This window comes from Microtus ochrogaster, linkage group LG8 (assembly GCF_000317375.1).
Source record: "Microtus ochrogaster isolate Prairie Vole_2 linkage group LG8, MicOch1.0, whole genome shotgun sequence".
NCBI lineage: Eukaryota > Metazoa > Chordata > Mammalia > Rodentia > Cricetidae > Microtus > Microtus ochrogaster.
In genome coordinates this window covers 19,851,281-19,878,480 of record NC_022033.1, presented here as the reverse complement: position 1 = coordinate 19,878,480, position 27,200 = coordinate 19,851,281, and the positions used below count along the sequence as shown (strand labels likewise).

Here is a 27,200-nt window from a genome sequence, read left to right as displayed (position 1 = left end):
TCAAGTCTCTTGCCAACCCTAAGGTGGCTCCCTTAACTAAGAATTGTGCTTCCGTGCTCCCCTATCCAACCTTCCTTTATCCCAATCATCCTTTTTCCCCAAGTTCCTCCCATCCTCCCCTTCTCCCTTTTCTCTCCCCATCTCCACTTTTGAGTTTCTTTTTTTTACGTGTTTTGAGACAGGGTTTCTCTGTGGCTTTGGAGCCTGTCCTGGACCCGTAGTGTAGGCCAGGCTGGCCTCGAACTAACAGAGATCTGCACGTCTACCTTCCGAGCACTGGGATTAAAGGCGTGTGCCACCATTGCCTGACTGACAGAGTTTCTTAAAGCACTTGTCAAAACTATGATTAATTAAACTATATTGTTTCATCTACACACTGTACTGGCACATTCTTACCCACCGTTCCTCTCTTCCTCCCTTTAACTACTTTCCTGGGGGTAGGTGGGGCTTGTGGTCTTGAAGAAATTCTTGTTTTATCTCTTCCACAAGGGAACCAGTTTCTTTTTCACTCATACTGTGGTCCAGGGTGAGAGTCACTAATTTCTCTGCTCTTTCCACACAAACATGTGCCCTTGCACAACCTGACATACTGACTCTTCCACCTCAGTCACAAGGGCAGGCCTGTTGGGGAATATTATTGTAAGGTGTGTGACATTTGTTCATGCTGCATTTGTTTAACTCTGTAAAGCTGATTCTTTGCCTGTCTAAAAGACCTGATGGTCTAGTAAAGCGCTATGGCCAACAGCAAGGCAGGAGCAAGGATAGGTGGAGGCTGGAAGGCAGAGAGGATAAATAGGAGAATCTTGGAAGACAAGGAGCAGTGAGAGAACAAGGGGAGGAGGAAGTCAGGGGTCAGCCACCCAGGCACCCTGCCAGCCACGGAGTAAGAGTGACGGTAAGATAAACAGAAGTGAAAAAAAGGGAAAAGCCCAGAGGCGAAAGATAGTCGGGATAATTTAAGAAAAGCTGGTAAGAAACAAGCCAAGCTAAGGCGGGGCGTTCATAAGAATAAGCATCTGTGTGTGATTTATTTGGGAACTGGGTGGCAGCCCCCCCAAAAAGCCAAAAGAGTAGGAGCAAAACAACCAACACCACAGGCCCTCCATGTAGAGGTCACCCTCCCTCTTTCCTTCCAGCCTGACACGGGGAGTACCTTTCTAACGCTGTTACTTTCTTCGTGGGATTTGAAGCCAAATTACTGAAAGTGATACTGGTCGCAAAACGTCCGGCACAGTGCAGGTGCTAAAACTTGTACCTCTCGCTATTAATATCTTATCTGCTAGATCGGATGCAACTCGCTGATGACAGGTGCTGAATCTTAAGTCTGATTCATCCTTTTAACATTAAGCACACCAGGCCTGGCGAGGGCATTGCTCATAACAACGCTGCGCCCATGTAATAAGGGGCTGAGCAAAGGAAGAGCTACAGTGCTGGCCTGCGAGATATTCCTTGAGCCTGAATGGCAGCCGGCTTTTCGCAGAGAAGATCCAGACTCTTCCGCACTGAGAACAAGCGTAAGCCGGGCTGCCTCCTGAGCCGGCACCGCGATGAGGTAACTGCCCCGTCACTTCACTCCTCCCTCTCCACTGGAGCCCGCAAGGGAGGGGGTGTGTAGTCGCGCTTCGCGCGGCCCTCTGGGACGGCTGCGCACGCGCAGCTTCCGGCTCCTGGTCTCGAGATTTATTTGACGCCGCCCTTCGGTTCCCTCCGAAGTCAGGAGCGCCGCGCAGGCGCAGTAGTCCCTCCGGCTGGGGAATTATTTGACGCCACCGCCCCTGGCAGTCGGAAGTTGCTTGAAGGGAGCCCAGCCGGCCGGCCAAGAGACCGGTCTTCGTCGTCCCCCGGGCGCCCTGTGAGAGTCACCGACTGGTGGACGGACCGACCGCCGGAGGAGGGCCGGCCTGGGCGGTGGCAACGCGGGCCCGATGGCGCGGGTCGCGTGAGGCGGCAGGCCGAGTGCGGCCCGCGGTGAGCCCGCCCAGCGATGCGGGCCCCGCCCGTCGCCTCAGGTACGCGGCGGCCGGCACGGCCGGACCCTCCCCTCTCGCTGTTTTTTTTTTTTTTTCCTCCGGCGGCCACTGAGGCGGGGGCCCTCTTGCCCTCCGTTGCTCTCCTGGCCGGGCCTCGGCAAGCTCATTCCTGAATTCTGAAGCGGACGCACCGGGCGCGGGAGCGCAGTCCTGGCCCGCGGCTTCTGCCGGGTGTGAGCGAACCTTGGAGGGTCGGACTGGCCGCGCGCTCCCCTGGCAGCCTGGGGACGGGGGCGGGTCTGGAGTGGCGGCGGCAACTCGGAGGAGAATGCGGTCCACCACAGGGCTGGTGGAGTTGCTGCCGTCCGGTGAGGATGCTGCTGCCGGGGGCACGGTGACGCGTGGGGAGAGTAAACAGCCACCCTTAGCAAGCGCTTGCTGTCTGCCAGGCCCAGGCTAGACAGGGAACTTCATCACTCTGCATGGCAGGACTGTTACCCCATTCTCTCGACCAGGCAATCGAGGCCCAGAGCTATGGGGCGCCTTCGGTGCCCAAGGTCATATAGCTGGGGCAATTTGAACTCAAGCAGCCTTGACAGTCCAGTTCAGGTTCTTAACAATTAGGTCATAGGAGCTCCAACTTCGATGCACGGTAAAAACCTACTTGAGAGTTTTGAAAAGATTCCAGGTACCACAGCACCCCAAACTAATTAAACCACTGTGCCTGGGAGGGGGGAGCCAAATAGCAATATTTTTCTGGAGATCCCCTAGTGGTTCCGGGGTGTTGTAAGGTTTGGTAACTGTGAACGGAGGTAATCTTCACTCTAGAGGTCCGTGAGTGTCTCTCCGGTTTAGCTGTGCAGGAGGATGCTTGTTAAAAGTGTAGATTCCCCTGGCAGAGATGCATAGTGTCACTCCCCTCCCCCTAGTGTGTCCTCGTTCTATTGGTTCTATTGCTGGAACTCCGTTTTTCTGCCCCGGCCTCCTCAGTGCTAGGATGGTAGCTGTATGCCGCTAGAGAGCTTTTCCTGAGGTCCACTGACTACCATGTCTTTGGTAGGTAGGTCTTCCTGAGGGTGAGAAGTAGTTATGAATTCTTAGCTGAGCTTTTGGAAAATATATACATCTCTTGCAAAACTTTTGGTTTGCAATTTTCCTTGATATACAACCCTCGTGGTTAGGGTTTCCCTTGCCTCGGGACTTTTGCCTTACCGTTCTTTTCTCAAGATAGTGTTTTCTCAGCTCTCGATCCAAACACATACACTTTCTCACTTTCTCTCACACAATCATTTCTGTCTGCTGCCTAGCTCTCAACATTGTGCCCCTCCCCTAACCCCTGCCCTGCCCACCTTCATTTTTCCTATCTGCCTTTGGTACTATCATAGTGTAGCTTACCGTGTGTGTGTGTGTGTGTGTGTGTGTGTGTGTGTGTGTGTGTGTGTTGTAGTATTGTAGCTCTAGCTCTTTGACACTTTGGGCTTTCAGGCATGGGCCATGTTTTCTTGGTCACTATTTGGAGTACTTTGACATAGAGACTGGCAACATTTTTTTTGACTATGTTTTAGTCCCTTTATGTGACAGATAAACCTCATAGTACAGAGACATCTGTTTCTATTTTTGTAAAAGGTATATGATGTTCTTAGCATTGGAGTTTTGTCCTTTTTTCCTCAGGAATACTCTAGTTGCTTATTCATTTATTCAGCAGATGAATAAAATGTTGAATTCTTATCCATGGCAAGGCACTATGTGTAACTGTTCCAACAACATTGGTTAGTTTACCTGGGTGAGGTAGCACACACCTTTAATCCCAGCACTGAGGAGGCAGAAGCAGGTGAATCTCTATGAGTTACAGGCTATCCTGTTCTGCACAGCGAGTGCCAGGACAAGCCATAGTTACATACAGATACCTGCCTCAGAAAAACCCACCCAACCAATTAACACACAAAAACATTGGTTGGGTTTTAATGTTAACTTCATCTCAGACAGTCGTTTCTATAGGGGGAGACATTTTATTGCCCCTAAGGTTTTGTGTGTATTCCTTCCTTATCATCTGAAAAAGTGTCGTCTAAAAGCTATGGCCTTGTGAGTATGTATAAACACAAGCAGATGGGATAACTCTCAGTTATAGTTCATCACATTCTATGGGAGACAGAATAAATAAAATCTTAATATCGGCAACTGACAAACTTGTAGTTTTATTACATAATGTTTGAACTGCCATTGCTGCACATGCTTACCAACTTTAAAGGAAGTCAAGGCAATCATTCACATTGCGTCTGTTTCTGTCCCCCTTTTAAAATTGTTATATGTATGGATGCAAAATGTATGTGTATCAGTTGGATGCTTGGTGCTGGCAGAAGCCAGAAGAGGGTGTCAGATCCTCTGAAACTAAAGTTAGGAAGAGTTGTGAGCTTCCATGTGGTTGCTGGGAATTGAATCTAGGTCCTCTTTAAGAGCAGCCAGTAAGTGCTCTTAACCACTGAGTCAACTCATCAGCCCCTTGTTCTTGGTTACTCTTGAAGCCATATAAAATTTATAAAAGTAGTTTGAGGCCAGCCTTGTCTACAAGAGCTAGTTCTAGGACAAGCTCCAAAGCTACAGAGAGACCCTGTCTTGAAAAACCAAAAAAAAAAAAAAAAAAATTTATAAAAGTAAGGAGGTTAAGTGTTATAGGAAGGTCATTATGAAGAGAGTTGTTGACATTGAGGATTCACCCACACACTTTATGTCGGTACTAGGGGTCGAACACAAGTGTGCTACTACTGTTTCCAGTCCATGTATGTGTATGTGTGCACATATGTACAGAGGTACATACTACTGTATCTCCATTACACATACATATATGTGCTTTTTTTTTGAATAGGGTTCCACTATGTAGCCCCGACTGACCTAGAAATGGCTATGTAGACCATGTTATCCTGAGAGTTGTCTTGCTTCTGCTTCCCAAGGGATTAAAAGCATTTGCCACCATACCTGGCTGTATTTTTTACTTTGAAGCAAGGTCATATCAAACTACCTGAGTTGACCTTGAACTTAGTCTGTATCCCAAGCAGGTCTGGAACTTAGATCCTTCTGACTCAACTTCCTGAATATCTGGGATTGTAGGTCTGTACCAGCAATGCCTAGGTGAGATTTTTTTTTCCCCCCAGTTAAATGTGAAGTATATAGGTTGAATAAAAATGCATATTTTATTAAATAATTTTTTTCAATATAATATTATTAGGGGAAGAAGTTTCTTGTCTCACTTATGTACTCTTTACTTGGTTTTTAGGCTGAGGCTCATGTAGAAGGTGATGGGATAAAAGGTGTTAAATTCAGCTGCTCAAGAAACTTGCCCTTGTTTCTCTGATCAGATATGGACAGAGTATCCAGTTCTGGTCTTGGCACTTGGAAGAAACTCAGTTTTTTTAAACTTAAGGTTAAGTCTTTAGTTGACTTTCGGTGTATGGACTAAGCCATTCACATGCTCAGTTAGTGGCCAAAAGTAGCTCTAATCACAATAACCTATGACTTTGGCAAGAATTCTAATTTGAGGTGCCTATCAGTGTGTTCTTGACACATACAAAAGTCTTTTAGACTGAATGAATGATTTATTATGGTATAAGATAGGTTCCCTCCACCCCCCCCAGGGTTTCTCTGTGAAACAGTCCTGGCTAACCTGGAACTCACATAGGTCCACCTGCCTCTGCCTCCCAAGTGCTGGGATTAAAGGCATGTGCCACCACCACCTGGCAGTGTAAAATAGTTTTAAACTGGATGTTTTGCTCACAACTGTAATCTCAGCTAAGGCAGGAGGATTGGGTCAACTTTGAGGCCAGTCTGGGTTATAGAGTGAAAATCTGTTTTACCTCCCTCTCCCAAGATGGAGTTTTAAAATTAGCGTCTACATAGTTAAGTTTAACTTTTTATAGACGAATTACTGTGCTTAAAGCTACATGGTGATCTGGTACACCCAGGACTGAAAAATGGGCCTTCTCCCTCTAGCCTCAGTGTCCTGTTCCACTTCATCCCTGCTGTTCCTCATGTGAGATGTTCCTCCTATGAGAGAAAATTGGGGATGGGGAAAGTGGGTAGAGTTATCTTCTGTATTTTAAGTTAACCAGTTAGAACTGTATGTAGTGAATGTTTGGTGTGTGATACTCATTTTGTTATATAAACTGGAGATACTGAATATAAGACATAGTTTCTGTTCTTAAGAAGTTCTAGAATTGTGATAAAATAAAAGTATAGTATCTTAAGCAGCCCTGTGAAATAGGATTATCTGTCATGTCTGATCAGTCTAGTGCATTGTTTAGTAGTTTTGTGTGCCTACTAAACACTTTTAATGCAATTAAAGAACTGAGATCTAAATTTATAGTTACCCATGCCAGTAGATATGATACTGGGAATATCAGGCTAGAGATAGATGATAGTTATGATGTTGCTGACTGGGAGCAGGCAGTGTATTCACATTTTCTTTCATAGACTAGCAAAACCCATCTGTTTTCATCTTTGTGAAGAAATGCAGGCAGAACCTGTCTCTCTCTTGTAATTCAGGTGCTTGATAGGATCCATACCAGTTACAGTCTGGTGCATAGGTGAGTCCATTCCTTTTTTTTTTTTTTTTGTGCCAGCTTAATGGATGTTTGCCTTGTGGAGTCATTGAGACTACAAGAGAATTAACAAAAGTGATCCTTCTGTCCGGTAACATTTTATTTGCTCAGCACACTGGTACCATCCCCGTACCCTGTTTTTCTCCAGAGAAACAGGCATATCTTAACATATATCTTTATTTGTATGTCCTGAAGTGTGTTAACTTAGACGGCCCTATTCGCTTGCTCTCTCTAGTCACTTTCGATAGGCACTGTTTTAGAGACAGGAGACTGAAGAGTGAATGTAGAGTGACTTGTCCAAGGTCATAAGGTGAGGCACAGAGTCAGAAGTGTTGGACCTTGATGCAAGGGGTACATTTTCTTGTCCCAACATGAAGTTACTTGATGTGACTCTGAGCAAGTTATAGTCTGTCTTTGTCTGCTTCCCGAATGGCTAGTGAGTCTTCTTTCTAACTTAAGCTTCTAGGGTAGTTGTTGGAATAAAATGAAGTAATGTGGAAGTTCTGGGAAATTGGTCAATTACAGTTACACAAGGCACATTATTATCAAGTCAAGATCTCTGGTAGTTCTGACCTGCCACCTTACAGCCGATCACATCATTGATCATATTAAATGCTATTGTATGCTGATGTTTCATTGATTTCTGTCTTCATCATTATAAAACTTTGTCTTGGGCAGCCATTGCGTTCTGTTTATTTACGCACACCTAAATTCTAGGACAACCTGATGCATACGGGTGACATAACTCATGGCTAGATTTACTTCAGAAAGTTTGTAAACAATTGGTCTATTTATTTATTTATTTATTTATTTACTATGTATACAATATTCTGTCTGTGTGTATGCCTGCAGGCCAGAAGATGGCACCAGACCCCATTACAGATGGTTGTGAGCAACCATGTGGTTGCTGGGAATTGAACTCAGGACCTTTGGAAAAGCAGGCAATGCTCTTAACCTCTGAGCCATCTCTCCAGCCCAAACAATTGGTCTTTATAGTTTGACTTGAAGCCCCTTGGGAATAGTTTATTATTGTGGTACTCACTGTGTTTGCTGTATATGTGGTGACTATTGCTTAAGTCAGTTGGTGTGACTAATATTAGCTTGTGGTCTTTGTGGGTCACCACTGTATTGATTGTTTTGGTTATTGTCATTTAGACTGGACTTGCATTGTTGCTGTGGAGTGCTTATAAGCGTAAGCTGGGAAGCAGCACAGAGTCCTACGATGACAACTTTCAGAGAAGATACTTGGAAAAGGGTCCATGTGGAGTTGAGAAGAAAGCTAGGGGTCCAAAAGTGCACTTTATCTTCTTCCCATAGTGTTTGCTTCTACAGCACTGAAGGTGGAGACAGCTTTGCTAGCAGCTGAGGTTGATAGCAGATAGCCTATAGGAGGAGACTTGTCATCTGCCTTCAGTTACGTTCATTCTCTCATAGGCTACAGTGACTGACTGTCTTGTCCAGTGCATTAGTGACATTGGAGTTTGCTCATCTCCTTCCTATCTTGGACATTTCCATCAAATTACTTTGTGGAAGTTCAAGTCCTGTTGGATCATTCCTGTGGTTAAGTAAACTTAACTGGATAGGAGGGAGTTTGAGAAGGGAGCAGGTTGTAGACTTTTGGGCCACTTGATGCCCTTTAGTCCACCAGTATAACTCCCCACAGTTGTACACTCTAATCATGTCTAATTTTGTGTAAAGGGACATGACAGGCTTGAACACACACTCCGAACCCCTGGAATATCACTATATTGGTATTAAGCAAGTAGATTCATTGACTGCTTCCTAGATGACTGTTTGGTCCCTGTGTACATCCCATGGTTCTGACAGGTTTGTAGAGTTGTTCTAGAACACTACATGAATGACTGACTGACTGGTGGTGTGCTTGCAGAAGAGGTTGATGAATTGGGCCATTAGGGAATATCTTCCTTGAGGCTGGCTTCTGGGTTGTCTGCATCCCATGTCTGCAGTTGGATGTGCTTGCGCTTTTCTCTTGTTGGAAAGTTTTAGTTCATGTGGACATAGTTTGACCCCAGTCTTTTGTTTTTAATTGAGTGAGTGTGTGCCATTGTGCCTATTTAGTTAGAGGACAATTTGCAGGAGTCTGTTCTTTCCTTTCACTGTGTGGATCCTATGTATTGAACTTGCTCAGTCTTCATAGGAAGTGCCTTGCTGAGTCATCGCACAGGCCGTACCTCCAGTTTTTACTTAATTATAAATCTCTAATCTTAGCTTTCAAAGTCCTTCAAAATTAGGCATTGCTTCCTTTAAAAATTTTTTTTGAGGCAAGGTCTCACTTCAAGATTGGAACTCGTTATGTAGACCAGGCTGGCCTGAACTTAGAAAGATAGTCCGGTCTCCCCCTCCCTACTGCTGAGATTAAAGGCATGCACCACCATGTGGGTCACTCAAAAAAAAAAAAAAATCCTGGCAGGTGATGATAGCACATACTTTAATCTTAGTACTCATGAGGCAGAGGCAGTTTGAGTTTGAGGCTACTACTCATCACAGAGTGAGTTTTCAGGACAGCCAGGGATACACAGAGAAACCCTGTCTCAAAAACAAAAACAAAAAATCCTGTTACCTTCTACAACAGAACTCCTTTCACTCCGCGCATCTTGTCCCTGATGTGAATTTGTTTTAAAACATTAGAAAAGTGTGTGTCTTTGTGTGTGTGTGTGTGCATGTGTGCATGAGCGTGTTTGTATGACAGTCTCTGTGTATCTGGTCTGTGTCTTTCTGTGTATGTATATGCCATAGGTGTGCAGGTACCCAGGGAGGGCAAGAAAGCATATCATATTCTTGGAATTTGAGATACAGGCAGTTGTGACCTGCCTGATGTGGGTGTTGGGGTTTGAACTCATGCCCTCTGTTTTTAACTGTTAAGCCACTTCTCCAGATCTGTTTACTTTTTGTTTTTAACAGAAGGATCTTACTGTGTAGCCTATGATAGCTTTGAACTTGCAATCTTTGCCTTGGCCTTTCTAGTGTTGGAATTACAGGTGTCTACCATTATCCTCTGCTCCCTGTTTTTATGTCTTCTTTTATGGTTGCCTTTCTTACCCTCATTCCTATCCATCCAGTTTTCTTATAACCAGTGTCCAGTTTATATGCCCCATAGCCTTCTTTTACCCCGAACCTACCCTGTTTTCATTCACTCTTGAATCAAAAGTAAGCTTTCCCCTGAATTTCTGTAGTTGCTTATAATTTTTGCATTTATCATCCTAAATGTTTCAATTTGCATCATAGTTATTGTGTGCTAAACTGTAACCTAATTGAAAACAGGAACCACATCTCTTAGTCATTTCAATGGTGTTAACACTGTTCATTGTATGTAATAGATGGTTACTAGCTTGGTGATTTCCAATGACTGAATGGTCACAAGTAATCAGGATGCTGACATTTTTATCAATTCTCTGACATGAATATTAGTATAAATTTATTGCATCAAATTGTACTAATAGTACTACCTTCATTTATCCTTCAAATTTCTAATCTGGAGTTATACATGTTTGCCTAGTTGTTATCATAATATGTAGCATTCTCCACTGAATAGCTATCATATTATGATAACAACTATTACCTAGGGCAAGTCCCAAGTATAACATGTATGTGATTCTTTAATTCTTATAACACCAGTGAAACAGGCTATTCTTCCTCATGGGAGAATATTACAGATAAGGGTGTTAGGAATTTTCCTAACATGAGCTCTCTGCTGATGCAAAAATACCAATCAAGCCAAATCACAACAAGCCAAATTAAAAAATACCCTGGTTTAATGGAATTCCTGTGCTCTTGGGTGGCCCCAAGAGGGAACTGGGAAGGGACCACAGGGACAGACACACACACACCACCAGGAGACTTTCCCAGGGAGCAGTTTAAATAGACTGGGGAGTGGTCAAGATTTTGGCGGGCTAGCCGGGCAATGTTGGCACACGTCTTTAATCCCAGCACTTGGGAGGCAGAGGCAGGCGGATCTCTGTGAGTTCGAGACCTGCCTGGTCTACAGAGCTAGTTCCAGGACAGGCTGCAAAACCACAGAGAAACCCTGTCTCAAAAAACAAACAAACAAACAAAAGATTTTGGCGGGCTGTCTTGACTCTCCTCTGGGGAGGAGTCAAGGTTTGGCGGGCACAGGGATGGGGCCTCCAAAGACTGGGACTTACAAAGGGTGCTCAGACACAGGGGGCAAGTAACTTTTTAGGGATGAGAGAGATGGCTCAGGTTAAGAGCACTTGTTTCTTTTGTAGAGGACCTGAGTTCAGTTCCTAATGCCACATAATTGCTAGTAACTATTTGTAATTCCAGCTCTAGAGAACCTGACACCCCCGTTTGACCTCTAAGGGTATTGCATGCACTAGGTGTACAGTCAGACATGTAGGCAAAACAACCATGCATGTAAAATAAAAATCAATAATAATAATAATAAGTCCCCATGCTCTAGCCTAAAACCTACTGAATCATAATTTTTAAAGTTAAAGCTCAGGGTACTGCATTTTTCAGCCAAAGTATACATGATAATTCTTTTTTTTTTTTTCGAGACAGGGTTTCTCTGTGGCTTTGGAGCCTGTCCTGGAACTAGCTCTGTATACCAGGCTGGTCTCGAACTCCCAGAGATCCACCTGCCTCTGCCTCCCGAGTGCTGGGATTAAAGGTGTGTGCCACCATCGCCTGGCTTTACATGATAATTCTTATTTGTATGTGAGATTTGATAGCAAGTGTAACTTTTTTTTTTTTAAAAAGTTGCCTTCTTAAAATTTTGTTTCCTCTAATAATAATTTATAATAATAATTTAAATTTTAACTTTTTTTATACTGGAGACTGACATAGTTTTACTAGTAATTTAGCTTGCAAACATTTTTACTCTTGTATATGATAGTATAAAATTTTCAGGGACTAGAGAGATGGCTCAGTGGTTAAGAGCACTGGCTGCCCTTCCAGAAGTACTGAGTTCAATTCCCAGCAACCACATGGTGGCTCACAGCCATCTATAATAGGATCTGATGCCCTCTTCTGGCATGCAGGTGTACATACAGAGCACTCAAACATGAAATATAAATAAGTGAAAATTAAAAAAAAAACTTTGGCCATACTTTAGTAAAATAGATGGAATACTTACTGACTTCTTTCTTTCCCCACTAGTAAAGCAAACCTTAACATTCTCAAATATCTAATATCCATTGTATGTTAGGAGTTGAGTTTTTTACTGAAGACTGAAGTTGTCTTGGTGGAGAACCTATACACAGTAATTGATGTGAAGCTCTATAAACAGACTAATAGGCACTCAGAATGGGGAGAAGCTGGTTTTAGGAGTAAAAGTTTTAGCAAAAGGATGGTATCTGAGCTGGACTTTGAAGGATGAAATTTCCTAAGGTGGGTCAAAATTGTCAGTCATTAGAAGTACGAAAAAAGTTCTACAGAGTATGGTAGAATTGGTGGGCTCAGGCAGTGATCAATAATCCCTTGAAGCTACAGCATGGAGGCAGGGATTGTGGGACACTAGTAAACAAAATGATGTGAGCAATTTCAAGTTGTGGCTCAGTGGTAGAAGATTTGTCTAACATGTGCAAAGTTCTGGGTTTGATCCCTAGCATAGTGTGTAGGCAATTTCAATTAGATTTCTAGCAAGTTTTAGTCATACTCTTTTTTTAATTAGAAAAAACCCATACATTTTACATAAAAGGACAAATGCCTAGAATAGCCAATAAAATTTTTAAAATGAATGATAGGGAGATTTTCTTTACAATTTAAAAATACCCTGTAAAGCTACTGAAATTAAAACATGTCTTTAGCATAGTACATGACAAAAAAAGTTAGTTCAATTTAATGAAATAAGAATGTATTTTTTATTGAAAATTCATACATTATATTCTGATCATGTTTTCCCCTCCAACATCTCCTCCCAGATCCTCCTTGTCTTCCAACCCATCCCAACTCTGCACCTTTTTTTCTCTCTCTTTAGAAAACAGGCAAATAAAAAAGGGAAACAAGCCAGGCGGTGGCAGCACGTGCCTTTAATCATCTCTGGGGAGGCAGAGGCAGGTGGGTCTGTGTGAGTTCAAGGGCAGCCTGGCCTGTGGGTTTCTGGGGACAGTCAGAGCTACACAAAGAGACCCTGTCTTGAAAAACAAAACAAACAAAAAATGGGTGGAGGTGGGGACAAACCAGAATTTAAAAAAAAAAAAAACAACAAAAACCTCAGAACAAAATGAGAAAATAAGAAACACACAGACACACAAATGAAATCCATAAAAACACAAAATCCAAAATTGTATTATACAAGCAAAAGACCAGTAAGATTAAAAAGAACACAGACAATATGAGACAAAAAACAGTTCACACAAACATTGGCTTTGTTTTTACATTGGACATGGGTAGTTTGTATACCCAGTGAGACTGCATTGGAGAAAACGGATTCTTCCTTTACTAGCTGTCTGCTGGAGATAGAGACCCACAACTGCACAGTGTGTAGAGAGTGAGTCTTTGGACTACTCAGTTCAAAATGGGATGTCTTCATCAAACCCCTCCCCTCAAGGCTCAAGGAGCTCTACAGAAGAGGAGGTGGGAAGATTGTAAGAGGCAGAGGGGATGGGTGACACCAAGGATGGTATCACACCCAACTGCATATCTGAAAGACAATCTTTCTTGCATTATTCCTAGAGGTAAATTCCAGATGAGCATACCTCCAAAGGAAAACATAAGAGGCTGTGTTGTGTGTACTCATAAACCTCCCTTAGCCCCTTAGGTCACTCCATCTCCCATTTGTTTTCTGTTTTAGGACTGTTGAAGGGGAGGAGTCTTTGGTTATAGGGGCTTTTGGATCTCATCTTTGCATTTCTTTGCACAATGGCCTCTTCTTCAGGTTTGCTTCAGGGCTTTTTGTGTTGTTTTTCTTTCTAATACTAATGTTTTGAATCTAGGGCATTAGCATTTGAGGCAAGTATTCTGTCACTAGTGTATATTCTCAATCTCTCCTTTTACTTAATGTTTTTTGAGACAGGTCTTACTAAACTGCCTAGGCTGGCCTTGAATTCACTCAGAAGCAGAGGAGCTCTGTTGTCTAGGTGCTCATTCAACTACCTCTCAGTCATCGTGTCACCTGATCTTACAATAGCTCAAAACACTTAGATAATGCTTTACAATTTATTTGTATTTATATTTACTTCCTTGTGCTTGTGTGTATCTGTGTGGGGGCATGTACATGGGAATGCAGGTGCTTGTAGAGACCAGAAGAGGGCATTGGATTCCCTTGAACTGAAGCTATGGGAAGGGAACCATGATGCAGGTGCTGCAGATTGAACTCAGGTTCTCTGGAAGAGTAGAAAGCACTCCTAACCTCTGAGCCATCTCTTCAGCCTCTCTAGATACAGTTTTTATTTTTCCAAAACAATTTGTTTTTTAGAATTAATGTGTTGCAGCCCATTTTATTATGTGCCTTGTATAAATTTTTTACTTTTTTTTATATTAGCAATAAGCATAATTTGACATGCATGTTCATTTTGTCTTTTCAGGTGCCATTTGGATAGTACTTTAGCGGCACAATGTACTCTGAGTGGCGGTCACTGCATTTGGTGATTCAGAATGATCAAGGCCATACCAGTGTGCTACACAGCTATCCAGAGAGTGTTGGGCGAGAGGTGGCAAATGCAGTGGTCCGTCCTCTTGGGCAGGCATTAGGTACCTCTTCAGTGTCTGGTAGTGAGAGTTTGTTAAAAACTGACAAAGAAGTAAGTGTTTCTTTATTTCATTCTATTGTGTGAAAATATGAATTGTTCATTAAAAACTTTATTTAGTGTTGACCTTTTAAAAATAGTTAGCAATGGTTTTATTATTGTTAATTTTGTATACGTATGTAAGTCTGTGCCTGTGGAAGTTAGTATTGTTGAATCCTTTTGCAGCTGGAGTTAGGGGCAGTTGTGAGCATAGGGCCTGGTTGATGGGTATCAAACTTGGGTCTTGTGCAGGAGCAGTATGCACTATTACAATGCTGACTTTTTAATGGATTGCTACCTGATGTAGTGAGTTCTAGTTTTTATTTCATTTGAGTTGCATGCTGGGACTTGGGGCCTATGAGAGAGATATAAAGAAGGGGTTTTACCTTTTTGCTGCTGATGCTTCACACTGGCCATACCTAGTTCTCCATTTGAGCTAAGTGGTCAAGACAGAGAGTCATGTGTTAGACTCTAAAGCCCTAGACTCAGTCTTCAGATTTTTCTTTTTGTTTGGAAGTTCCTGTTCTAGTAAGGGATATTCTTGTTGTGATGAAACACATGGCCAAAAGCAACTTGAAGAAGAAAGAGTTTATTTGGCCTGCATATCCAGAGCCACAGTCCATTGAGGAAAACCAAGGCTGGAACTCAAACAGGGCAGGAACCTGGAGGAATGCTGCTCACTGACTTGCTCATCATGGCTTACTCAGCATACTTTTCTACAGAACCTGGGACACCAGCCTAGGGGTGGCACCACCCCCAGAGGTGGGCCCTTTCCCATCAATCACAAATTAAGAAAATGTTCCACAGGCTTGCTTACAGCCCAGACTTATGGAAACATTTCTCAACCAAGGTTCCCTCTGTGAATATGATACACTATATAGCTTGTGTTAAGTTGATATAAAACTAGCCAGCATAGTTCCCCTCTCTGTTTATAAGTAGCCACTGACTGAAAGCCTCACTTAGGTCAGATTTTCTGGCTACACATATGTTCTGAGCTTGAGCTCTCCTGTGTCCTCACTCTGACTTTTTTAGCCTGACTTCAGGGTTCAAGTGCTGCAGAAGACCAGTTGGTTGGAACTGGGTTTGGAATTGCTATTCCTAAACTTGCTGTCCAAAGGGATCTTGGGATACCTTGTCAGGGAGATAGTTTTCTGTTCATGGGGTCAGGGCACTAAGATGACATTAAACCTCAGTGGGGGCCTGGCGATGGTGGCGCACGCCTTTAATCCCAGCACTCTGGGAGGCAGAGGCAGGCGGATCTCTGTGAGTTCGAGACCAGCCTGGTCTACAGAGCTAGTTCCAGGACAGGCTCCAAAGCCACAGAGAAACCCTGACTTGAAAAACCAAAAAATAAATAAATAAAGAATAAAAAAAAATAAAAAACCTCAGTGGGAAGTTTAAAAGGAACCCTGAGAATGGTGTGATTCTCTGAAAGTTTAGAATTCGGTCCTAAGAAGGATTATGCAGAGCTTATACAGGCTTTTTCGGTCTGTTCTCATGACCCCTCCCCCCGCCCTTTTTTTGTGACAAGGTTTCACTGTATGTTCTTGGCTAGCCTAAAATTCACTTTGTAGACCAGACTGGACTTGACTTGCAAAGATCCACTTGCCTCTGCCTCCCACGCAGCATCAACCATCTAAATAAGAGTTTTGACAAGATAGGCTGGTGGTGTAGCTAAGGAGTAGAGTGCTTCCCTGCTGTGCTTTGGACCCTGGGTTTAATACCTAGCGCCACAAAACAGCAGCAGTGTCATAAATCACCTTTTGGGGTGACTTTTGTCGTGGTCTGGCCACGGTGGGATTGTACATTCCAGGGTAGGGGCATGAGGATTAGAAATACTAGGTAGGAGGAACAGAGACATAGGATAGTACTGAATAGGATAGTTCTGAGTTTAATTTTCATATGCTTTTATACCCCAATACAAAAGGGGGGAGGAGAAGGCAAAAGACTGCTTTAACATGACACAAAGGACAACCAGAACAGTTATTTGTTTCAATACTTGAGACATCAAGCCATTATTTCCTGAGTAAAGCATTTGGCGTTTGGGTAGGATATACTCTAGACCAAGTACCCTGTAGGTGGCCACTCCCTCTGTCAAGCCTCCTATTTTAAATGAAGGAGCACAGGAGTGTGCTTGAATTCTCTGACCTTTGGTCAGGGTGGAACAGACGCCCAAAACACAAGTAACCACACCCTGGATCAGGATATCTTGTTTTGTAGCCACACCTGTTGTCAACAACTTTGCAAGAATAAAAATAAACTCAAACTCCTTGACCTTCAGACAAAGTAGAAAAGGCTCACACTTCTAGTTCCCCACACAGCAACCACAACTGGAACTTGGTATGGCCTTTGGTAAGCTAGTGGCCTCATTTCCCCCCCAAAATTTCAGAACCACTATCCTGATACTGTCTTGTATAGTATTTTGATTGCTTATAAATCTGGCCATTCTATAACCCATAGGGTACCCCTATTCCAGAAACATTCGCTAGTGGATTGGTGAAACACTTCAAAACTGGTGGTTTGAAAACTAGGTTTATGTTTCTTATTGAAGATAAGGTTTGTCTTCAGCTTCACTATTTGTAAACCAGTGGTGTGCTCAATTATTTAAACATCCTAAATTTTAATTTTTGATGTATGAAATGAGGCCCTTTTACCCTGTTATGCCAAGGTTATTGTGGTGGTGACATTTATGAAGATACTGTTTTTAACTGTGAAGACTGTGTAGTTGTTGCTCTCTTCAAAGTAAGACTTAGTGAAGTTTATCTGGGTTGATGTGGTCTTTTTGAGCAGGCTGGTTCTCAGTGATCATGCATCCTTTTTGTTAAGTGTTTACTGATCATCTACTTAGTATTTGTCCCAGATTTTTGTCTGGAATTCACTTAAATTTTCTAGGCTTTGGTATCTAAGAATATAGTTTCATTTTTTTTTCCAAATTGGGAGATTTTTTTTCTTTCTCTTAGCATCTTATTATTCACAGCACAAACAAGTAAGTGTTTCAGGTGGTCAGTTTAAGTACGTACAGCTAGATGCCTGGTTAAGACCTTACCCATTCAATCCCTCTTTACCTGTGTGTGTGCTTACCTGTCCATTTTAGTGGTTTTTTGACAGAAAACGAGTTGTATAATAAGTTGAATGATTCATCTTCCTTCCTGTCATTTGTTCCTATTGCATAATCTGAGGATGAAATGTTATTAAATTTATATATTTGATTTCTTAAATGACACATATTTACATATGCAAATCTAGAAAATTCTACATTTTCTATTTTTCTATTCCTAGTATCTATAGAAAATTGAAAAGATCATTTCACAGAGTGAATGGTAATGATATCAAAAGGGTAAAAACATGTATAGGCTTAATATTTAAAAATAATGAATTTACTTTCTCCTGAAATTTGCTTGAAAAGTATGACATGAATATGTCTAATACATAGAAAGTATGTGTCTAGAATAAATTTGATGTATTTGTTGAGATGACTGTATTTTCAACTTAAAGCATCTGGGTACTAGGAGATGTTATATTTTAAACTAATCTAGTGAAATACATATAAAGATCTATATTCTTTGTGAATGTTTTCTTTTGCTTAGGTAAAATGGACTATGGAAGTAATTTGCTATGGACTGACCCTTCCATTGGATGGAGAAACTGTAAAATATTGTGTTGATGTATATACAGATTGGATTATGGCTTTGGTATTGCCTAAAGATTCTATTCCATTACCAGTTAGTAAAGAGCCTAATCTATATGTTCAAAGTATATTAAAGCACCTACAAAATCTTTTTGTACCAAGGTAAGTTATACCTATATGGTTATTACTAAGATAATAATAAAGTATTTGTAAATGTTACTTTATTAAATATAGATGCTGATTTTATTGTTCGTCCTTTGAACTTTACTCATTCACTTATGGATTCGATTTATATGACTAAAGTAGATAGAGTTACATAATGTTTCACAGGAGGTTTTTGCTTTTTTTTTTTTTTTGAGATGACGTCTCATTGTGTAGCTCAGACTGGTCTTGAACGTTCTATGTAGTCCATATTGAGCCAAATTTATAATCCTCCTGTCTTAGTGTTTTGAGTTCTGAGATTACACGTGTGTTCTACCACTCTTGGATTTACCACAATTTTTAATAGATATATTTTTATTTTAAATACTTTTTGGCCTTGTTAGTGAACTCTAGATGTTGGCTATTAAAATATGGTGATGGTGACATATTTCTGTCCCTTGTTAAACTTTTCTTTTTTGGGTTGTGGGGGGACTAGCGTGATGACTCAGTGGTTAAGGTTAAAGGTGCTGGCCACTAAGCCCAGTGATCAGAGTTTGATCTCTGGGACCCATATGGTGGAAGGAGAGAAGGACACTTGTGGATGTCTTCTGACCTTCATGTGTACTTCATGATATATATGCACACACATGCACACCAATTAAATATTTAAAAATACACCCAACTTGTGCATATTTTTGTTATATCATAATTCTTGTCTCCACATACAACCGAAGCAACTGTTCTTCCCTTAAATAACCCTGTAGTGTATGAAAGCATAGAATTAAGCAAAGAGGCCAGGCATGGTGGCTCATGCCTATAATCCCAGCACTTTAGAGGTGGAGTCAAGATCAGGAGTTGAAGATAGCCTTGTCTACAGAAGTAGTTGAACACCAACCTGAACTACATCATGGGATACTGTCTTAAAGAAACCAAAAAAGACTGATGAGATAGGTCAGTGGGTAAAGATGCTTGTCACCAAGCCTGATGACCTGAGTTCAATTCTTGGAGTCTACTTGGAAGAAGGAGAAAACTGACTGCTGCCAGTTGTCCCCCGACTTTCACATGAGTGACATGCATGTAAATATCCACCCCCACCCCACATATATACAAGTGTAAAATTTTGAAATTAAAAGTTTGAAATAAAGTTTAAAATCTCCTTTAAATAAGTAAGCTAACTAAAAAGAAAAAAGAAATAAAGAAGTTGGATATTTTTTTGAGATTAAGTTTTACTGTATATCCTTGGCCTGAAACTCACTAAGTAGGTCAAGCTGACCTTGAACTCATAGAGACTGCAGGCCTAATCTCCCAAGTGCTGGGATTAAACCTGTGTGCCCTAACTTCTGGTTAGCAAACTGGAAGTTACAGATATTTATGATAAACCAAAAGATTACCCTTGAAAGTTTGTTATTAATTTCTTCTCCATCTTCTGAGGCAAAGGTGTTAAATGCCAAAATGCAAGTTATTTATCTTACTTGATTTTTTTTCCTAATTGTTAAGAATGTTACATTCCAACCCTGTGTGGTGATTCCTGCATTTAATTCCAAAATTCATAAGGCAGAATCAAGTGGATCTCTGTGAGCTGGAGGCAAGCCTGTTCTGTAGAGTGAGTTCCAGGATTGCCAGGGCTACATAGAGAGACCTGTTTTAAAAAGCAAAAACAAACAAATAACAAAAGAATATTACATTCTGAGGCTAAAGCTACAGCTCAGTCAGACTATTTACCTGCATACCCAAGAGCTGTGGGTTCCATCCTTAGTGTCACCGAGAAATGTGTATAACCTATGGCAGATCTTTGAGAAATACAGAAATATGTGTGAAAATAATAATAATAAAATAAAAGCAGTAGTTTTCCACCAGTTCATGAGAGTGTTTTCGGCTGTTTTGTGCTTGTCAAAGAGGCTGTGGGGCTCATCTCCTTTTGGAAAAGTTTTTGCTAGCGCTTTCAATCTGTCTGAAGGACTTTGAATTACTCAAAAACCAGCTCTTTAAATTTAAATTTTTTAGCTTTGTAAATTTAGAAGGAAGTTTTTGTTTTAGAAAATCCAAATTGAAAAAGAGAAGTCTGTTAGAACTCTGTTCTGTGGGTCAGATATAAACTCCCCCATAAAAAGTGCCATCTAGGGCCTTCTGGTCCTAACTAGACTAGCCACAGCTGATTTCGTATGAGTTCTACTCTGTAGTCAGACTTGTAAACATTCCCCTAAGTGCCCTCAAAGCTCTTTCCTGTCTTCACCCATCCTCCTGTCATTTTCTTTCTCCCTTGTCTATTGCTTGTCTAACGCACTCTTCGTGGTTTCCAGTCAATTCTGTCTTAGAATCCTTACATGATCACACAACCCCTCTGTGGTCACACCTCCTTGGAATTCGCTTGGTATTTCCCATCTTACTCTCTTATCGCTCATTGTTTTGTTCCATATCCTTTAACTTGTTTTGTTTTCCATCTAACCAACTTGAAGACAGGAACTCAGCTGGCCTTCTGTATTTGGGGAGCATCTACACTAAGTATAATGCAGTACTGGGTTTAGATATGGATTAAATGTTTGTTGCTTGTATTCATTGACCTTAAATGGAAACAACAGGAAATGTTTATTTGCAGCTAAACAGGCTCCTCTAAGATGATACAGATCTTTTTTTGACATCCCATCAGAATTGATTTACAGTATTTTTCACTGTGTGTATGAAATGATCCTGTTTGAAAGTTAGTCCCTATGTCTCTCTCATCTCTTTCGCTTTACCATCTTTTAATTCTGAGTTTGTATTGCTGAAAAACAGTAATGGCATTTGGATAAATTGTGCTTTTGTTTTTACTTTTCCCTCTTGAAAAGTATGACTATAAATTTTTTTACTATTTGTTCCTCAGGCGTGTGTGTGCATACAGGTCAGTGAATTCTGAAAGGCACTGATTTAAGTAGTAGAGTTCTCTTGGCCAGTGATAGTATATGAAGATTAGGTGAATGTTTTCAATGCTGTATATTGGAACTTCTGATATAATCTTCAACTGCTAGAAGTTTCAGTTTAAAAAATTTAATAGATAGTTCATCAAATTGTTATCAGAGCTTACTTAGTTCTTTTTATATAAACTGACTCTCAAAATGGAGGAAACTGCCTTAACCTTTTGCTAGAGATTAAGTTAATGTGACTTTCTCTCTTTTGTCTTTTTTCCTTTTTTTTTTTTTGGTTTTTCTCTGTGGCTTTGGTGCCTGTCCTGGAACTAGCTCTGTAGACCAGGCTGGTCTCGAACTCACAGAGATCCGACTCCTCTGCCTCCCGAGTGCTGGGATTAAAGGCGTGCGCCACCACTGCCCGGCTCTCTTTTGTCTTTTTGTCTGGTATTTTTTTCATAATTGAGTGAAGAATGTACTATCTCTTCAGATTGGTTGTAGTTTTAATTGCTTAGCTATACTGCACTATAAGAAATGTAGTCCTCCATCCATGTGTACATGTCTCTTAAAGCAGTGATCCATAATTTTGTTTTTGTAAAAAGCTAGCTAGTGAAAGTTTCCTATATTACAGGCCATATGGTGGTGTAACTCCTCAACTCTGTGGTCATAGACTATTAAATTAAGAAACAAGAACTTTACTTACAAAGGTGCTTGGGAGATGGCTCAGCAGTTAAGTACACTGACTGCTCTTCTAGAAGACCTGGGTTTGATCCTAGCATCTCCACATGGTGACTCACAACCATCTGTAACTCTCATCCAGAGTATCTAATGCATTCTTCTGGCTCTGTGGGCAATGTAAATACTTGGTACACAAACAGGCAGAATGCCTGCATAAAAATAAGTAAGTAAATAAAAAATAGTGTTACAAAGGCAGGTGTAGTCAAGTTCTGTATGGTGATTTGTGGACTAGTTTCACCTTTAGATGAATGTGGAATGGAATGGACACCCGCCTCTCCATATGTTTGATGCATGCATAAGTGTGAGTGCACCCACCTCCAGAAGTCAGAGGAGGAAATTGGGTGTCTTCCTTTATCACTTTGCCTTATTCCCTTGAGACAGGGACTTTTGTGAACCAGAAACTTGCTATTTCAGCTAAGTTGCCTGGCTAGTGAGCTTCCAGAATCCACTGTCTTCACCCTATATAGTATTGGGGTTACAGGTATACACAGCCATGCCCAGCTTTCTTTGTGGGTGCTAAGGATTCAAACTTAAGTCCTTAGGGTTCGAACTTAGGTCCTTTTATGATTGTACAGTGAATGATCATGCCTATTGAGCCATCTCTCTGGTCCAGCTTTGACTTCTTTAGGGAACATTTAGTTATTTAGATGTATCATTTGTCTGCAACTTTAAGGTAGGATCCAGTTTTCTGGGTCATGGCTAAGGCTTAAGGAGTGGGAGTTTTAGGAGTAGATGATCTGCTGACATTCTTTTAGGACACTCCAGCTTTTTGCGTCAAGTCACAATTTATAGAAATTTGACTTTAGAGTTTATATCAGTATTGTGTTGAGTTTATCATGAGAAAACTGGATGCCAGCTCATCAGTAATTAAAGCCATTCTTGAAATTCTCAGGTGGGACATCTTAGAAATTGAGGCAAGGGCTACTAGGCCCTGGATTCTCTAGCTTCTCTTCTACCTATTTTATGGAACAGATGTTTCTCCCCATCCCCTCTCTGTCTTTCAAGACATGGTCTTAACTATATAGTTCTGGCTGTCCTGGAATTCACTCTGTAGACCAGGCTGGCCTTGAACTCGTAGAGATCCACTTGCCTCTGCCTCCCTAGTGCTGATATTAGAGACATGTGCCCCCACTTCACCCAGCAAGTCTTTTCTTGAGCAAAAATGTCCTACAGACTAAAGAGAATTTTGTACCTGTTGTTTGAGGAACCCTTGGATCCCTTTGGAATGCCTGCGTTTTTATTAGAGCAGTAGTAGCAAGTGCTCTTCTCTGAGGAAATGCTGACATGTCTTGTCAATTTTGGACATGCCCTTGAGCCTTATAACAGATATCAGCTTTAGAGTAATTGTGAAAACTGTAAACACTTGAAGAATTCTTGTGAATGTGTTTTTCAGAAAATTGAAAAAGAATATAAGGACTTTTCTGCTCTATGTACTCATCTAGCAGAAATTAGTTAAATATCTGCTATTATGTGCCAGACACATTTCAGAAAGAAAATCCAGAGGTGAAGTGTACATTCTAGTTTTTCTCTTTTCTCACAGGAGCTAATTTCTCACAGGAGAGGTAGGTGGAGCTCTCAGGGTGCTGAAGTGAGCAGTGGGGAAAACTAGCTGTAACTGAGGAGAGTTGTGCTCAGCCCTGTCCACTGATGTTTAGGCAATGTCATTGGACCACTGTTCTGCGTCAATAAGTTCCTGTTCTTTGGCTGTTGCTGTCTCTCTTCCAGGCCTGTCAGTGATATCTGTCTGTCTTCTTCAGACAGGAACAGGGCTCCAGTCAGATCCGACTATGCTTACAGGTTCTGAGAGCCATTCAGAAACTGGCCCGTGAGTCATCCATCATGGCTCGAGAAACCTGGGAAGTCTTACTGCTGTTTCTTCTGCAAATTAATGACATACTTCTGGCCCCACCAACTGTTCAAGGTTTGTTAATTAACTTTTTCCCCTTATATTTTTTAACTCCAAATATAGTTCTCATTTAAACTTAGTGAGTGATAGACTCAGTGGAATTTTTAAATTTTGGTAAAACTATTGACAAACCAAGTTACCAATTTATACTGGAAAGATACAATGTGAGCTGGCTGTAGTGACACATGCCTTTAATCCCAGAGCTCAGGAGGCAGAGGTAGATGGATCTGTGAGTTCAAGACCATCGTGATCTACATAGTGAGTTCCAGGCCAGCTAGGGTGACATAGTGAGACCCTGCCTTAAAAAAAGAAAAAAGTCAGGCAGTGGTGACACGTACCTTTAATCGCAGCACTCAGGAGACAGAGGCAGGTGGATCTCTGGGCTCTAGGCCAGCCAGGTCTACAGAGTGAGTTCCAGGACAGCCTGTCTCAAAAAATAAAACAAAAAAGTTAGTATGTGTCTAAGTTATTTTACCTTCAGTGTTGTATTTTGCTAATGTAGAGAAGGACTTGTAATTAAACATGTTGGAGAAGGATAGGAATAATAGCTTGTTCTGTGTAGTATAGAACCTTTATAGGAAACAGAAAATGCTAAATTAGGATCTATAGATAATGTACTAGATGAAAAAGTTGTTATCAAAGTAAAGTATAAAAACTTGATGGTGATGATAGTGAAATATCTTGTTTTTTCACCCTGAGGTACTTAAAGAAATGGCCCAAGGCCTTGCCCATGCCAAACACTTAACCACTGTGACTGAGCTCTACCTCCAGCCCACAAAACATCTTGTTTGGCAAATAAAACCTTCAAATTTTTAAGGTGTTTGCTTTGGAAGTATGACCTTTATTAGCTAGCCATTAAAAGCCTCAAGTTTTATTTACTTTTGCAGCATTTCAGAAGCCCTCCTTTGCATATTAAAACACTATGCATAAACTATAAGTTGATATTTGAGTTCCAGGTTCTGTTGTTCTAATTCTCTTGATATTCTCTCTACTAACATAAGTTAGCATGCTTGTGTTGTCAGATAGATGCAGTGACCAAGGAAATGTTTAAAAGGAATCATGGAATTAAGTGTGGGAAAGGACCCACGATAGGAATACTATCTCATTTGGACAGTAGCTTCCCAGTCACAGCACTGTTTCATTGGCTCTCTGCTATTGGTTCCCCATGCCAGTGACTGATCTCAGAAGTGTGAGTCAGGCAACTTTCTTCCTCCTTGGGTTCTTTATTATTAGAACTTTGGTTTTTGCTTGTTTGGTATGCACCTTCTAATTACTTTTTCTTCTAGTCCTAACTTTACTTTCTTGAGCTGTGCAAAGTAAAGTACACCTCCCCTTCTGGTTTCAGACTTTGACTAGAAGGACAGCTCTGGGTTCTGTTTAAGGTTTGCCCTTGTCTGATGCCATAGCTTAGCTTTCCTTTTGTTGCTCTCCAGTCAGGGGCAACTTAAAGCACCTGGAGCATTTTGTTGCAAACTTTGGAGTCAGGAAGACCTTGGTGTTTGTTCTGATTCCTTTTGTATTAGCTGAATGGAGTGGGAACATACCGAAAGGTATCTCAGACCTATAATCCCAGTACTGGAAAGATGGAAGCAGAAAGATTGGAAGTTCAGGGTTATCCTTTGCTACATAGTTAAGTTCCAGATTAACTTGAGTTACATTACAGGACTGTGTTTTTAAACAAAAAGCTAATAGGTATTTACGAATACCTGTCCTGAAGAAACAAATGAGAGATTATATGGTCATGTGTGAAGTGCTTGGCATGAAAGATGACTTGTAGTGGTCACTCATTGTTAGCATTTATCTTTTCCTTTCCTTTGTTTTCCCCTAGCTGGAACCTTAAGATCTGCACTAAAAACTAGCAGGGCAATTTGAAAATTCTCAAAAAGTAGTCATTGATATTCTCTGTGATTCCTTCATAGGAGCTTGCTTCTAAGCTTCTCCATTTAGTTATTCAGAAACTTGATATTAACATTATAGCTATTTAAGTTTTGATCAGTTTTCCCATATAATGAATGAGTCGCATTAAAAATAAGTATACCAAAGATATGTTTCTTTTCATTGGCCAGGTGGCATTGCTGAGAATCTAGCAGAGAAGTTGATTGGTGTTCTTTTTGAAGTTTGGTTATTAGCTTGCACCCGGTGCTTTCCAACACCTCCTTATTGGAAGACAGCCAAGGAGATGGTGGCTAACTGGAGGCACCACCCAGCAGTGGTGGAGCAGTGGAGCAAGGTCATCTGTGCACTTACTTCCAGGTAGGTCATTTTCTTCCTCATCCTTCTGACCTTGGGGCAATTCTTCTATGGTTCTGTGTCTTATGGGGTTCATGGAATGTATTTTGAAAAATCTGGGCCCATCATTATTGTACTTTATAGACTGAGCCAATTTAAAAGAAAGAAATCAGGGAGATGGCTCATGGTAGAGGCACTTGTCATGTATGCCTCACAACCTGAGTTTAATCCCCACAACCCATGTCCTCTGATCCCCTCATCATGGTATATCATGGTGATGGCTAATACTGTGTCTTCTTTTAATGAGTTTTGATGCAAAAGCCTATATGTGCTGATAAAAGAAAAACTGGAAAATGTAGAGTGAAAGAAGCATCCCCTCACTTAAAAATGTTTTTATTTATTTATTTTTTTTAAATATTTATTTATTATATATACAATATTCTGTCTGCATGTATGCCTGCAGGCCAGAAGAGGGCACCAGACCTCATTACAGATGGTTGTGAGCCACCATGTGGTTGCTGGGAATTGAACTCAGGATCTTTGGAAGAGCAGGCAATACTCTTAACCGCTGAGCCATCTCTCCAGCCCTTAAAAATGTTTTTAAATATACAGAACTGTGTTTTAAATTTACTTTCTCCATTTAATTCCCTTTTATTAAAAACAGAACAGGGCTGGGAAGATAGCTCAGTAGTTAAAAGCATTGGCTGCTCTTGCAAAGGATTGGGTTGAATCCCCAACACCCACTTGGCAGACTACAATTGTCTGTAACTCCAGTCCCAAGGGATCCAACACCCTCACACAGACATACATGTAGGGAAAACACCAATGCACATAAAGTAAAAACAAATTATTAAAAACAAAACAAAAACCCAATTTGAGATAGTATTATTGTTACTTGTGTTTTTCATTTGATGTCTGATTCAAGTAATTTTAATTACCTGTAGTTATTTGTAAATAATTTTTGAGGTTGTATTTTTAGTTAGCTTTATAGTTTACATAGTTTAATAATTTCATATTTTTATAAATATGCTGTTCTGATGTTTTTTACTTTAGAAATTTTATTGAAGGAATACTTTATACAGTTTTATATATATTTTGATGTTTTATTAAGATAAAATCCTTAGATACAGAGTAATTGAGTCAAATGGCTTTGAAAAGTCCTAGTACATATAGACTATTACTATTAATTAAATGATTAAGTTGTTGAATTCAGTTAACTTTTATGTTACATCATAAAAATGTGCTATAGTCTAAACATATAAATACTAAATTCTGAACTTCAGGTAAAGTTGTGAATGAATTATACCTTAGCTGTATTGAAGGATTTAAAGTGATAATCAGTTTTTAAAAAATAATAGAAAGCCGGGCGGTGGTGGCGCACGCCTTTGATCCCAGCACTTGGGAG

General features: G+C 40.9%; 1 protein-coding gene across 8 annotated transcripts in view; it reads left to right on the top strand.

Moving 5' to 3' along the window:
• Positions 1 to 1,735: 1,735 nt before the first annotated feature.
• The window catches only part of Ralgapb (Ral GTPase activating protein non-catalytic beta subunit), a 93,495-nt gene continuing 68,030 nt past the window's right edge, over positions 1,736 to 27,200 (top strand). For 3 of the 8 annotated variants that reach the window (XM_026787307.1, XM_005363006.3, XM_013352161.2), the window contains exons 1-5: positions 1,736 to 2,009; positions 14,071 to 14,286; positions 17,859 to 18,061; positions 23,418 to 23,581; positions 25,633 to 25,819. In XM_026787307.1, coding sequence (XP_026643108.1) covers positions 14,101 to 14,286; positions 17,859 to 18,061; positions 23,418 to 23,581; positions 25,633 to 25,819 — 740 coding nt within the window. In that variant the 5' untranslated portion in view covers positions 1,736 to 2,009; positions 14,071 to 14,100. The other 5 variants (XM_013352164.2, XM_005363007.3, XM_013352163.2 and 2 more) reach the window with 3 other exon arrangements.